At 44.8% G+C, this 15,042-nt stretch overlaps 1 protein-coding gene and 1 long non-coding RNA gene across 6 annotated transcripts in view; both read left to right on the top strand.

The window, feature by feature from the left end:
- MAPK1 (mitogen-activated protein kinase 1) overlaps positions 1 to 15,042 on the top strand; it is a 95,357-nt gene that overhangs the window by 68,142 nt on the left and 12,173 nt on the right. For all 5 annotated transcript variants that reach the window (XM_067700017.1, XM_067700019.1, XM_067700020.1 and 2 more), the window contains 2 exons: positions 6,293 to 6,407; positions 6,675 to 6,806. In XM_067700017.1, the coding sequence (XP_067556118.1) occupies positions 6,293 to 6,407; positions 6,675 to 6,806 (247 nt within the window). The remainder of the gene's footprint in view (positions 1 to 6,292; positions 6,408 to 6,674; positions 6,807 to 15,042) is intronic.
- LOC137203584 (uncharacterized) lies at positions 3 to 6,040 on the top strand. The gene is made up of 2 exons (XR_010933180.1): positions 3 to 4,560; positions 5,690 to 6,040. It is a non-coding gene; the product is annotated as an uncharacterized lncRNA (long non-coding RNA).

Below are 15,042 nucleotides of genomic sequence, written 5' to 3'. Positions count from 1 at the left end.
GGACCAAGTTTGCATAAAAAGAAAACCAAGAGGCAAAAGAACTTTGGACGTGAGTTGCAGTAAGCCTCCCACTCAGTAAGTTTCTTTCAGCCTGGGTTGAGGCCTAGCCTGTCTGGTCAGAACCAAGGTATGTCTTTGTCTCCCATTCAACACTGAACTTCTGGGCCCTCGGCTAGGGTAGTGCTGATGTGTTACAGAGTTGGAGGGCCCGCCTCCCTAGTCACTGGTACAATGAATGTTCTGTGTCCCACCCCCTGGTCAGCTCTCCTGCAGTCCTACCTGGGGCAGCTTTCACTCCTGTGGCTGCCACTGCCAGGGTCAGGCTGGCTCTGTGTCAGAGATGAGCTCTGTATACGGTGTGTGTTTCTGTGAATGCGGACCAGAGCTTTTCTGTAAAGGTCAGACATACCTGATAATGAAGAATGCCTCTTTAGCAAAATTATAGTATAATTGGAAGAAAACATTGGTGTGGAAAAAATTGGAGCTGCTATAATTCTTTCAAAATTATGTGATGGTCCTGCTTCCAAATGGTAGTCCCTGCATCTGGATCAAAAGCACACTTCTAACAAGGTCTTTGTCTGGGTCATAAGGAATGATTGAAAAACTTACAAAAGCAAGAGAAAGTGAAGTACAACATCCTTGTTAGGTATATGAGCAACAGTGGCAAACAGTGAGGGCTGCTGTGGGGATTCAGTTTTGTTTTTTATTTGTTTTATCTTTTGGGCATGCCACACGGCATATGGAATGTTAGTTCCCTGACCAGGGGTCAAACCCGTGCCCCCTGCATTGACAGCACAGAGTCTTAACCACTGGACCACCAGGGAGGTCCTGGAGTTTCAGTATTTTTAATATATCATTTGAAAATAGTATTTGAATAAGGTGTCACATTTGAGAAGTTAAGTGCACCTGACATCTAATATCTAATCCTGTATCTCATATCTCAAGACAGATTCTTGATCTCAGTTCCATCTTCCATAATGTAACATTAATATACATGAAGAAAAGCTATAAAAATAGGGACTTCCCTGGTGGCTCAGTGGTTAAGACTCCACACTCCCAATGCAGGGGGCCTGGGTTTGATCCCTGGTCCAGGAACTAGATCCCTCATGCATGCCGCAACTAAGAGTTTGCATGCCACAACTAAGGAGCAGGCAAGCCACAACTAAGGAGCAGGCAAGTCCCAACTAAGGAGCCCGCCTGCCTCAACTAAGACCCAGTGCAACCAAAAAAAAAAAAGAAAGAAAAAAGCTATAAAAACAAACTTTGGACCCCGTGTTCAGGTGTAGGAACCAGAAATCATCCTGAGAGGCTTCTTGGGAATGAAAAGAACAGGTGTAATTAGCCCATAGGCTGCATTCTCTTCCTCCATCCTTTACGAGTCAAAGGGCTTGGGATGTAGGTTGCTTTTGTGAGGAAACGGAATTTGTTTAAAGCAGTTGGTTATTCTTGATATCATACCTGTGTTTAGTTTAGCTATGGAAATAAAATTTCATTAAAATAAATTCCGTTGTAAAGAAGGATTTGGTGTAACAGATGTTTCAAAGGAGAAAATGTTGTGTTGATTCTCTCATAATTCTGTACGACAATCCCACACAACGGGTTCTTGCTGTGGATAGATGGGCCACGTGACAGCCTATCCACGCCAGAGGCGCCCATGTGTGCAGCAGTGCCTGCCACCTGGAAGGAAAGCTGTCCTTTGCGTCCTGGGGCCTTGTGGTCTTACAGCATCCGTCCCCATTTGAGCCGCTCCCCTGTCTTCACTTCTTGGCCACCCTCCAGGGGGAAGTAGCCAGGAGGGTGGCCTCTGTTTTTGCAGTTAACTATAGTCAAAACTGAGTTTGAATCCTTTTTTTATTTATAGCACCTCTAGCCTGAGAATGTTACTTCTAGCAATGTATTCAGGATTTTCTTTTTTATTGATTTAGAACATTTTCACACCCACAGAAGAGAGTCCAGTGAACACCCATATTCCCCTTACAGCACCAGCTGTTGACATCCTCTGCCTCCCTCTTTCTCCCGTCTCTTCTCTCTCTTCCCTTGTGTCAAACCCTCTGACACTTCACCAACATAAACCAGCACTGCACACCTCGACTGATGCTAGGAGTTCACTAATACTCCCGAAAAGGTGGTGTGCTTTCCCACAGCCGCGGTACCATGCGAGTGCCTGTGACGGCCGGCGCTCATTCAGTGCCATCCCAGTTGTGTGTGTCCCCCCCCATCTGGGACAGTCCTCCCGCCTTCCTGGCTTCTCCATGACACAGAATACTTGGCAGAGCACAGAGGTGGTGTTGTGCCCAGCGGGTCTCTTTCTGAATTCTTGGGACTGGCTCCTCCTGATTAGGTTTAGGTAACACGTTTCGGGCACAAACCCCACAGAGTCTTGGAAGCCATGTGTGTGGCCCCTCTGTTTCCTGGCAGCCTCTCCCCCAGGGGTGCGCCCTTGAGGACCATTGTCTCCATTGCAAAACGTGATTTTCTAAATTGATTGTTTCTTTTACATCGATGAGCTGGCATTCATCTGTGAAGAAGAGGTTTCCCCGTTTTCTCTTTCTCTTCCTCTGACCCCTGTCTTTGTTTTGAAAACATGATTGTGGACTCATGGTGGCTGTGGGGGTTTTTTGTTTGTTTGCTGTCCATTATCTTTTTTTTTTCATATACTCATTTTCCCAGCTTTGGCCAGCTAGAGCGCTCTGTGTGTGTGTATTTGTAACATTTCATTTTGATAGAATTTTCAATTCGCAGAAACATTGCAAGAAAAGAAAAGGCAGGGGTTCTCAAACATTCCGTTCTCAAGACTCCTTCAGTGTCTGAATGTCTAAAAATTTATCCAAGACCCCAAGCAGGTTTTGTTTATGTGGGTTTTATTTATCAATATTTACTATATAGAAATTAAAACTGAAACTTTTCTTTTTTTTTGGCTGCGTTGGGTCTGTTGCAGGCTTTCTTTAGTGGCGATCAGGGGCTACTCTTCATTGTGGTGCACGGGATTCTCATTGCAGTGGCTTCTCTTGTTGTGGAGAACAGGCTCTAGGGCACATGGGCTCAGTAGTTGCAGCTTCCCAGACCAGGGCTCGAACCCATGTACCCTGTATTGGCAGGCGGATTCTTAACTGCTGAGCCACCAGTTTGGAGCCCCCAAACTGAAACTTTTTAAAGTATTTATTAATTTTTAAATTTATTTTAAAATAAATGTTAAAAAGTTAGATAGTTCTCATTTTAAAAATGTTTATTTTCCACAACAAAAACATTTTAGTGAGAAGAGTGGTGTTCTCATCTTTGCAAATCTCTTCAGCGTCTGGCTTGATTTGAACACTGCTGGATTCTCACCTGGTTCTGCATTCAGTCTGTCAAATATGTTGTTTTGGTGAAGTTAGCAAAGAGTTAGTGAAGAGTCTTCGCACGAAGCTCGGAAAGAGAGAGTTAGTAGTCTTTTCAGCTACTCTTGGCTCATCATTGATACCACACCAAAACCCAGCAGAGGAAAGGCTAATTGCCACGTGAAATCTGAAACCATGGCATCCATTGCTCTTCCTGACACCGACACCCATGCGTAATTCTGTAACACTGAGCGTTAGGGAAGCACGGTTCACTGTTGTCACGTTTCACGTATAATATCCTGTAATGTCATGTAACCTCTAGAAAAATCTCCTGTACACATGTGAGAGAATGAGTGAAGAGGAAAACAGAATCACAGTCGTATTATAGCAGAGGGAAGCCGCCTCATAGAGCTGATGGCTGGAACTGTCCACCCTTCACCTCAGATGCACACTCACCAGCTCTTTATGTTTTGTCCCATTTGCTTTTTCATTCTCTCTCTGTGTGCCTGTTTTTGTGAGTCATTTGAGAATGGATTATAGATGTGCACCTTTAGCACTAAGCATTTCACCGTGTGTGTCCTTAGAACAGTAGTTCGAATGTTCCCTGAGGACATTTGGTTGTGTTTAGAGACATTTTTGGTTCTCACAACTAGTAGGGGTGGTGCTGCTGGCATCGAGCAGTGAGAGGCCAGAGCAGTGGTGAGCACCCTGAGGTGCACAAGCTGGCCCTCCAACAAAGACTTGTCCAGCCCAGAGCGGCAGCAGTGGAGGTGAGAAAGAAGGGTGTTCTCTCCCATGACCATAGTACAGTAATCAAAAGTGGGAAAATTAACAGTGATCCAATAGTAATGCCCCGTTTATATTCAGATTTTGGATATTGTCCCAATAATAACCTTTATAGCTTTTCTCAATATGTGTGCAAGGCTCACACGTTGCATTGTTGCTTTAGTCGCCTTTAATCTGAAATAGTTCCTCAGCCTTTCTTGACCTTGATGTTTTTGAAGGGGGTGCGGGTCAGCTACTTGTAGCACGTGCCTCAGTTTTGTGTCATGCATTTGGGGCGTGAATACCACAGAAAGAGTGTTTTCTTCTCAGCGCATCATCTGTCACATCCGGAGGCACACCTGGTTTGTGTCGGTATCGGTGAAGTTCTTGTTGATCTTTTGGTTAAGATGGCGTCCTCCAGGTCTCCACCATCATTATGGTTATAGTTACTGTTAACTATAGTAATAATAATTACCACGTTGGACTTCCCTGGTGGCGCAGTGGTTAAGAATCCGCCTGCCAATGCAGGGGATACAGCTTCGAGCCCTGGTCTGGGAAGATCCCACATGCCGCGGAGCAACTAAGCCTGTGCGCCACAACCACTGAGCCTGCGCTCTAGAGTCCGTGTGCCTAGAGCCTGTGCTCCGCAACAAGAGAAGCCATTGCAATGAGAAACCCGCGCACGGCAACAAAGAGTAGCCCCCACTCGCTGCAACTAGAGAAAGCCTGCGTGCAGCAACAAACACCCAACGCAGCCATAAATAAATGAATGAATGAAGCAATCTACTAGGAAATTGTGGGAAGATACTTTAAATCTCTGTAATTTATTGATGAGAATTGTTTTGAAATTCAACCCATTTTATCAGAGCTGTAGATCTGATCATTAATTCTTTGATTTTCAAAAAATACTTTGCTATGTTTCCATAAGCTTTAATATTTGGTTAAATTTTTTTCCCTCTAGCTTTTCTCCACATTTCTTCTTCTATTTATCACTATGCCTAAGCATTCTCCATAAAACTCAACTTATATAGTAACATCTTTTTTTTTTTTACTGTTGTATGATAATTCTTCCATGTCTTTTCACTGAACTCCTTTAAAAGAAAAAATATACCTGAAAAATCAATAGAAAAAGGAGATAAGCAATAGGGATCAGTGAGACATGATGGAGCCAGCACGTGCTTCTTTTCGGCAGAGATCATGGGTAATTGTTGTGTTTTGTTTTTAATGATTTTCAAAATGGATAAAGATATTCTGGAAATGTAGCAATGCCCCCCCACCTTTATAATTAATTTATTTGTTTTTTATTTTTATTTTTTGGCTGCTTTGGGCCTTCGTTGCTGCGCGCAGGCTTTCTGTAGTTGCGGCAAGTGGGGGCTACTCTTTGTTGCGGTGCACAGGCTTCTCATTGTGGTGGCTTCTCTTGTTGCGGAGCATGGGCTGTAGGCGCCCGGGCTTCAGTAATCGTGGCTTGCGGGCTCTAGAGTGCAGGCTCAGTAGTTGTAGCACACGGGCTTAGTTGATCTGTGGCATGTGGGATCTTCCCGGACCAGGGCTCAAACACGTGTCCCCTGCATTGGCAGGCGGATTCTTAACCACTGCACCACCAGGGAAGTCCAGGTTTCCAAAATAAGTGGGCCACAAATGTCCTAAAGCAATCAGTGGTTGTTTCTATTTTTTTCTTTTTCCAGCTTCAGCTTACAAGGATTCTGATTCTTTCTCTCAAATCATTTGAAAAAAGAAATGAAGTAGGGCTTCCCTGGTGGCGCAGTGGTTGAGAGTCCGCCTGCCGATGCAGGGGACATGGGTTCATGCCCCGGTCCGGGAAGATCCCACATGCCGCGGAGCGGCTGGGCCCGTGAGCCATGGCCGCTGAGCCTGCACGTCCGGAGCCTGCGCTCCGCAACGAGAGAGGCCACAACAGTGAGAGGCCCGCGTACCGCAAAAAAAAAAGATATAAAGTATACTGCAGAAATTCTAACTTAACAAGTTAATCAACTTTGAAGAGAGAAATAAAATCAAGCAATCTGGGTTGTTTAGTGTCTTATAAGAAAGTCAAATGATATTTGTCTCTCCATGGTCCCTTATTTCTGAATTATAGAGCCAGAGGAGAAGCTGACACTCCAGCAGCCCTGTGCCTGTCATGCAGAAAGGTCTCGTTGTGTCATGGAACAGCAGAGGTCATTCTCCATCTTTTCTCCTTTCCACTGCAGGGCTACACCAAGTCCATTGATATTTGGTCTGTAGGCTGCATCCTGGCAGAGATGCTCTCCAACAGGCCCATCTTCCCGGGGAAGCATTACCTCGACCAGCTGAACCACATTCTGGGTAAGGTTCGTGAGCATTCTGGGGACCCACTGTGTACATCAGAGTACCCTCAGGAAATTAAGAAGAGTTCCAGCAACTCTTCAGCCTGTGATGGACATGAGCTTTTTTTAAATCTTCCTTGATTTAAAACATTAAGGACTTTGTAAAAAGCATTGGGAGGTAGTGAGAAGACATTGAATGTCAGTGCCCATTCTGCCCCACTGCAGATGGTATGCAGTTGGTTTACCTTGGTCTTGATAATTAACAGCTGATTATTTTATCTGATAGGTATTCTTGGATCCCCATCCCAGGAAGACCTGAATTGTATAATAAATTTAAAAGCTAGGAACTATTTGCTTTCTCTTCCGCACAAAAATAAGGTGCCATGGAACAGGCTGTTCCCAAATGCTGACTCCAAAGGTAAATGTGATTTCATTGATTATTTTTCTTAGGCTTAGCTTTTATTTGTTTCTTTGTCTTATTCATTAAAGCAGTAGGTCACTAGTCTGTGGCTGTTGGATAATGCCTTATTTGGTGCTCACTCTTCATTGCTTTCTTCCCTCTTATTTAGGAGCGGTAGCCATAGGGTAAGGGAGTCTGGAGGTGACTGTTTAGTTTTCCACGTTTTAGTTTCTTTGCTACTTTTTAACTTGGATTAAGTTCAATTTTTTTAAGGTCATCTTGTCATTTGATCATTTTGAAAGTCAGGTTTATCACAGAATAATTCACATAAAGTAAAATTCACCCTTTTTAGTTGTGCAAGTCTTTGAATTTTAACAAACGTATGCAGTCCTGTAACTTCACCACAGTCAAGTTTTGGAGCATTCCCATTGTCCCGAAAAGTTGCTTTGTGCCCCTTCGTAGTCAGTTCCCTCGCCTAGTCCCTGGCAATCAGCATCTGATCTGGTTCCTGTCCCTATGGCTTTACCTTTTCCAGAATGTCATAGAATTGCAATTATGTAATATGTAGCCTTTTATGTCTGGATTCTTCCACTCAGCAGAATGCATTTCAGATTTAGATTTATCTGTACTGGTGCCTATGGCAGTCTCCTCAACAAATGATGCTGGAACAATTAGACATTTGTGTGCAAAAAATAAGTAACATGGACCTAAATAGAAGGAGTAAAGCTATTAAGCTTTGAGAAAAAACCAGGATAGAATCTTCATGGCCTTAGGTTGGGTGAAGATATCTTAGATATGTTCCAAGAGCATGTTCCATAACAGAGAAAGGTCATACATTCGATTTTAGTCTTTGATATCTTTTTTGTTTTGTTTTGTTTTTTTGTTTGTTTGTTTTGCGGTACGCGGGCCTCTCACTGCTGTGGCCTCTCCCGTTGCAGAGCACAGGCTCCGGACGTGCAGGCCCAGTGGCCATGGCTCACGGGCCCAGCCGCTCTACGGCATGTGGGATCTTCCCGGACTGGGGCACGAACCCGTGTCCCCTGCATCAGCAGGCGGACTCTCAACCACTGTGCCACCAGGGAAGCCCCTTTTTTTAATTTATTTTATTTTATTTTTTGCAGTATGCGGGCCTCTCACTGTTGTGGCCTCTCCTGTTGCAGAGCGCAGGCCCAGCGGCCATGGCTCACGGGCCCAGCCGCTCCGCGGCATGTGGGATCTTCCCAGACCGGGGCACGAACCTGTGTCCCCTGCATTGGCAGGTGGACCCTCAACCACTGCGCCACCAGGGAAGCCCCAGTCTTTGATATCTTATAAGTTAATTTTGTTTAATAATTATATTATCCTTCATTCCTGCTTAACATGTACCTGTTAAATATATTAGGCAGCTATTTTTTTTACCTTTATGCTGTCATAAAAGTGTGGTAGGCAGAATAATGACCCCATGCCCAAAGATGTCCGTGTCCTAATTCCCGGAAACTGAATCCATGTTAGGTTACATGACAGAGAGGAGTAAGATTACTCATCAGCTAACTTTAAGGTGGGGAAATTAGCATGGGTTGTCCAGGTGAGCCTGTTGTCATCACAGGAGTCCTTAGAGTGGAAGGAAGAGGTCAGAGGAGGGAACCCAAGAACAGCTTGCTGACATGTTGGTGCAGTGATATTACAATATTTACATCCAGTCTGCTGTTGACTGAATTTTAGCTTTTTCTAATATGTGTGTATGCATATGTATGTGTGTGTGTGTACATATGTGTGTATTTTTTAACGTTAACAACGATTTACTTAGATGTTAAATTTGTTTTATGTGTTGACCTGAGCCAAGTTTCAGAAACACTTGGTTTAAAATTGAATTTCTTTTGGATATAAGAGGAACTGTCTTTTAAACTCTCTGATATAAAGGTAGTGTATGATTATGGTAGACAGTTTGGACGTATAGAAAAAATAAGTCAGAGAATAAGAAATAGTCTTAATTATCAGAATCCCAAAATAACCTTTAATGTTTGCTCTACCAAAGTGTGCACAGCTTCTTCCTATTTAGTTATAGTTATATAATGTATTCTAGTTGCAGAATTTTCAAAATTAGAATTTCCCATGCCTTGCACATGTTGCTGATTAGATTGGCTTGTGTGCTGTATCGTCCATCCCAAGCATGTTACCTAGATCTGATTTCCTGAGTTGCCTTTTTTAAGAGGTGTGTACATAACAAAACTGTATAATTAAGACCTTACAAGAAACAGAACTCTTAGGCTTTTCTCCTGTTTGTTTCCTCATTCTTTTCTCTAGTTAGTCATAATTTGCATCAAATTATTTGAGGGTTTTTTAGCTTATTTTCCTTAGGTTAAGGTCATGAACTTTGAGATTGGTTCGTTCAGGTAATAATTAACCCCACTAAAATCCAGTTAAATTTGAATTGTAGGTATTGGGTGAATATAATGAAAAAGCGGGGAAGAACTATACATAGAATCAAGTGGAAAGATGGAGTTTAGTGCTGAAATGGGCATAAAATATCATGTGTCCAGAGCACAGGCTTTACAGCCAGACCTCCCTGGTTCAGTCCACAGCCCAGCCGCTTACCAGCTGAGCATCCTTTGGACGAACTACTTAACCTCTCTGGGCCTCTGTTTTCCCATGTATAAAATATTAGTACCTGCATCACAGGGTTGTGTGAATGTCTATACTACTGGTTTTGGTAGGACTAGGTTCTGAGATCTCAAGACAAAGTTTTTCATTTATATATCTTGGGTCCTTTCTATGTCTCTGTAATAAAGAATGGGTACATAACGTTCCCTTGTGGGTGGCCTGTAGTGTCTTTCACAACCTCATGTTGGACATTGACATTTACATCAGTTATCTGTTGCTGTGCAACAAACCCCTCCACAACCCCGGGCCTTCAGATCACCCCATATGATGCTGCACACCTGAAACTTAGAAACAGTTCAGTCAAACCAAACCAAACCAAAACTAGGTTAATGTGGCACCTTGTGAAATAAGATCTAGAAGAGGATCTTACTAAAATTGACCCTTATTACCAAAAATTTTAAAAACCCGACCAGCACATATTTGTTCCAAAGCCCACGGGGCTTGGTGCAGCTGGGCGGGTCTGCTCGGCTCGCCTCATGCTGCATGGCCTAAGGGTGCCTCACAGCACCTAGCACCCTGTTGGCTCTCGTCCTGCAGTGGACCAGACTGGGTTTCTCATGCTGGCAACAGCATTCCAAAAGAACCAGAGCAGGAGCTGCAAGGTCTCTCCTGGCTGGGTCTCAGAAATGGACATTTCTGCCACAGTCCGTTGGTCAGAGCACATCACAAGGTCAGGCCCGACTCAAGAGGGGGAGAAATGAATCCACCCCTTCATGGGAGCAGCTGCAAAGAAATGGGGGCCATATTTATATGCCACCAGGTTGCTTCTGGTTTCTTAGTACAGCATTGGTAAATGTATTCATTTAATAAATAGATGGGTGTCTGTTCTAAGGCCCTGGACATAGAACAGCAATAAGACAGATTTAAGAACCTGCATGCAGGTAGCTAATAGTCTAGATTTGCATGAAAATAACAGGAAGAAATGAATGGAAGACCTCGGGGATCTCAAGAAATTAAAACTTTCAAGCTGAAACACTGGCGCTTTTAAGTCTGGTCAATAGTATTGGGTTGGCCAAAATGTTTGTTCACATTTTTCCATAAGATCTTGTGGGAAAACCCAAGTGAACTCAAATAGTTCACAGAAAAGGAAATGTAAATGTCTCTTAAATATAGGAAAAGGGACTCATGGTTATTTATTATATGAGATATGAACATTGAAAGGTCAGTAATTCCATTTTTTTCCCCACTCATCACAGTAGCAAGAATCACAGAGTTTGATAACCCACTGTGTGGTCAAGGCAGGGGATCTTCTCAGAGGCAGCTGGTGGAGTGTGAATCTGTGGAGTCTCTCTGAAAGGCAGCTTGGCAATTCTGTCACATGTCTTTTGTTCCAGCAATTCTGGGTATTGCACTTTTGGGTTTGCCAACCAAATGGGGGGGAAGTGACATTTTAATTTGTTTTTCTTTAATTAAGAGTGAGGTTGAATATTTTTTCACATGTTTGTTGGAAATTTCTGACTGCTGAGTCCCTTGAACCAGTAGTATTGTAGATTTTTCTTCAAAGGAATCTAGCTTAGGATTCTCTCCAAAATTACTCCTGTGAGGGGGAAGAAATGATTATTCTTCAGCAGATGGTACTGGGCTAGTTGAATAGCTGTTTGGAAGAAAACCAATTTAAATCACTATTCACACATCAAAGTGAATTCCAAAACAATTGATGAGCAAATACTTTTAAAAAAATCATACTATTAAAAACTAGCGATATTTAGAGCATTCAGTATTTTTCTGATCTCTGCGTGGGGGAAGAATATCTTCCTAAGCTTTAAAAACAAACCAAGGTGGCGCAGTGGATGAGAATCTGCCTGCCAGTGCAGGGGACGCGGGTTCAATCCCTGGTCTGGGAAGATCCCACATGCTGCGGAGCAATTAAGCCTGTGTGCTACAACTACTGAGGCTGCACTCTAGAACCTGCATGCTGCAACTACTGAAGCCCACGCACCTAGAACCCGTGTTCCGCAACAAGAGAAGCCACCGCAAGGAGAAGCCTGCGCACCGCAATGAAGAGTAGCCCCACACTCGCCACAACTAGAGAAAGCCCGTGCGCGGCAACGAAGACCCAACGCAACCAAAAATAAATTAATTAATTAAAAAAAAAAAAGACAAACATAAATGAAAGGTAGTAGATTTAAAAGTTTAAAATTTAAACTAGATTAGACCAGGTGTGGACAAATAGGTATAATTTGTTCTAGATTGAATAACATCTAAAGAATCCCTGTCCTGTTTTGTTGATGGCCACACACATGGTGGTTAGGTCCTGTGCTCTACAATTGGCCTCCTGAGTGCAGACTTGTGACCTCACTTTTTCACATTTTCCTCATCTCAAAATTGGGGCAAGTTTTACCTACCTCATAGGATAATTGGGAAGGTTGAGAGCTAAGAATATTAGGCAGGGTTAAGAGCAGTAGTTCTTAATGTTAGACTTCTCGTTAATGTTATTAGTGTTTAAAGAGCAGAGAGAACTCTAAGACATCAGTGGATAAAATACATGAGCAAAGGACAAGAACACACAACTTCCACGAAGAGGTACTGAGCCGAGGGTCACTGTGGGAGGAGCCAGTCGGGAGTTAGCAGTTGCGAGTTTAGTCTGGGCCGTGTTAAATTGTTAGAAACGGCTTCCCTGGTGGCACAGTGGTTAAGAATCTGCCTGCCAATGCAGGAGACACGAGTTCGAGCCCTGCTCCGGGAAGATCCCACATGCCGCGGAGCAGCTACACCTGTGCGTCAAAACTACTGAGCCTATGCTCTAGAGCCTGCGAGCCACAACTACTGAGCCTGCATGCCACAAGTACTGAAGCCCACAGGCCTAGAGCCTGTGCTCCACAACAAGAGAAGCCACCACAGTGAGAAGCCCATATGGAACGATGAAGACCCAACGCAGCCAAGAATAAATAAATTTTTTAAAAAATTGTTAGAAACAACCTCAGCGCTAACTGTTCATTGTTCATGGATCAGAGTCAACTGATACATCTACTCAAAGGAATATTGTATCAAGTCCCTAAAAGTGATTTTTACAAAGTTTTTGTAGCATGGGAAAATACTAATGAGCAGAGTTGACTGAGGAGATAACACAGCCTTTGTTATGTATAATACGATTTCAACTGTGTGAAAGAAGATGCACAGGGAAATTCTACAAAATGTGTCCAGAGATGAGCAGTGGTTCCCACTGAGCAATGGGGCTGTGGGCGTGGGGTGAGTCATCACAGACTGGAGGGTCGGCTCTTTGAGGCCTTCTCTGTCCACTTCATGAGAACCCACTGGGACTGGCCTTGGCCTGAAGAAGGACTTCACCAGCTCTCGGAACCGACAGGCCCAGCCGGGCTTTGATTCCAGGCGTAGCTCCTTTGACCACAATCTGGACTTTGTCATTCAGCATTGCCTTCCTCTGTTCCATCTTTCTTGTTAACCAGCCTCTTTTCTCATGGTGACACGATGGCCACCAGCATCTCCAGGCTCACGCTAACCTGTTTCCTGATAGTTTTAGCCCAAGTGTGGGGCTGACACTCACTGCCTCTGTGTCCACATCCTTGACAGTCACTGTGGCCAAGAGAACCTGGTGAATGTGGCCGAGCTGGTGTCACCGCTCCCACGGGCAATCCTGAGAGCTCCCCCATGGCAAGTGCAGCTCCGTGTGGTTAGAGGTCAGGTGCGCAAAGCCAGCAGACGGCTGTCAGCGCGTAAAGAAAGATGAGGAATTCTGTTCTCTTGGTCCCACTTTTGTTTTTCGTTTTTTAGTTTTGGGGGGGTTTTTTTGGCCATGCCATGCAGCATGCGGGATTTTAGTTCCCCGACCAGGGGTCAAACTGGTATCTCCTGCAGTGGAAGAGCGGAGTATTAACCACTGGACTGCCAGGGAATTCCCCTATTTTTTGAAATTTTAAAAAATGCCGTTCTTGTGAGAAGTCTGTGTCCATTTCTCAGATAACCTGGTATTTGAAAAGCCTCCAGACTTTATTACTGCTCCTGTAAATGCATATACATATATATATTCTCAATGGGATAAGCTGTATTCTATTTCATTACCTACAGAGAGTCTCTTTATACAGAGAGTGAGAGTCCTGAGCTGACAGTAGATTTAGGAGTTTTTTAACAGATGGCATTTGAAATCCTGGAAGAGGCTGGGGAGGTGAAGAGTGAGATGTGTAAGGAACTGGACAAGAATCTTCCCTGGGCAGTGCAGGAGGGATGGGGATTCTCGCAACCTGTAGAGGAGATGGACACAGATAATGCCTTGTGAGAATGTGGCCGAGTTCAGCACCCCCACATGGCATAGAGGCCTCCAGTTCAGGTCATGGGTGACCACATAAGAGGAATGGGAACATGGAGACAGAAAGGACTGGGCCAGGTGAGGGCAGCAGGGAGGATCGGCTTTGGGTGGGGAGAGGGTCTCCTCTTTGAACAGAAGGATGCATGTGGATCTGGTGGAGGAATGCCCAGGAAGGTCACCCCTGGGGATATTGATTTTCTCAGAAAGTTGTGCTGAGAGGAATGAGGGCCGGTGGGCAGGAAGGGCATGATCCACCCATGTGAGTAGAGAAGGGCTGACCAGGGCTTTCCCCGAGCTCTTGGGGACCATGATAAGATTAAAGATCTTGAGTTTTTGTGGCTCAGCAGTTCTTGGTAGTATGCTCCTTAGACCTCTAAGGTCCCCAAGATCCTTCCAGGGGGTTGGTGAGGTGAAAACTCCTTTCATGATGACACTGAGGCATCCTGCACCCTGTCCCTTGTGCTGCCATCTGTGCTCAGTGCAGGGCGAGGCGGCAGTGCCAGCCTCCCAGCTAAAACCAGGGCAGCTGCGTGTGAGGTGCCTTTGGTTAAGCAGCACAGAGAAGTCGCTTTGTTGTGTCCTGTCCTTTGTGCCAGTCTTTTTAGTGTTCCATGTGACAGCGCGGGTAAGTGCACGCAGAACACATCTGCCACGTACTGAGTGCAGTGGTTTCCTCAAAGGATGGTGCTGTGCAGTTGTTTGAATTGTGAGTTGAATTCGCTGCTTTTTAATAATTGATCCTCAGTTTTCAAGAGTAGGGCTCTGAGATCAGAAAGTTTGAGAAGCACTGTTGCGGTGGCACAGTCTGCACAGGTGGGCTTTTTCTCTGCCTCTGCTCAGAAATTCGAGCTGAGGATGGAAATGACAGATGGCAACCTTAATCTGGGATCAGAGTGTTGCTGGGTAGGTGAGACGGCCCCAGAGCAGTGCTGCCAGCCGGGTGACCCGCCCCAGGACCTGGAAGGAGAAGTGACTGATGAGCCGGAAGGGTGGGGTCATGTTGCTGCACACCCCCCGGAGTTAGAGGGGAGGTGTGGGCTCATGGCCGCCACCAGGGAGAGTCAGGATCGTGATCAGATGTCATCCTGGCCTTGAAGGGGCTTCAGTCTTTTAGGGAAAATAAAATCTGCATCCTATGCACAGCCAGCGTGATTCATACGTTGGAGTGGTGCCAGCGGGATGCTGAGCATGTGGGAGGAGGGAGGCCGGGCTCCCTGACTGTGGGAGAAGCACCTGCCAGCTGCTTCCCATCTCCCCGCCTCCCCTCCTGTAGCTGCAAGCAGTGCAGAAATAGCGCTGCAGTCAAAAGAGGCTGGAGAGCCAGTCAGTTTTCAAGTAGAAAAAAAAAAA

The sequence above is a fragment of the Pseudorca crassidens genome, chromosome 12, assembly GCF_039906515.1.
Source record: "Pseudorca crassidens isolate mPseCra1 chromosome 12, mPseCra1.hap1, whole genome shotgun sequence".
Taxonomy (NCBI): Eukaryota; Metazoa; Chordata; class Mammalia; order Artiodactyla; family Delphinidae; genus Pseudorca; species Pseudorca crassidens.
This window is presented reverse-complemented; position numbering and strand designations above follow the sequence as displayed.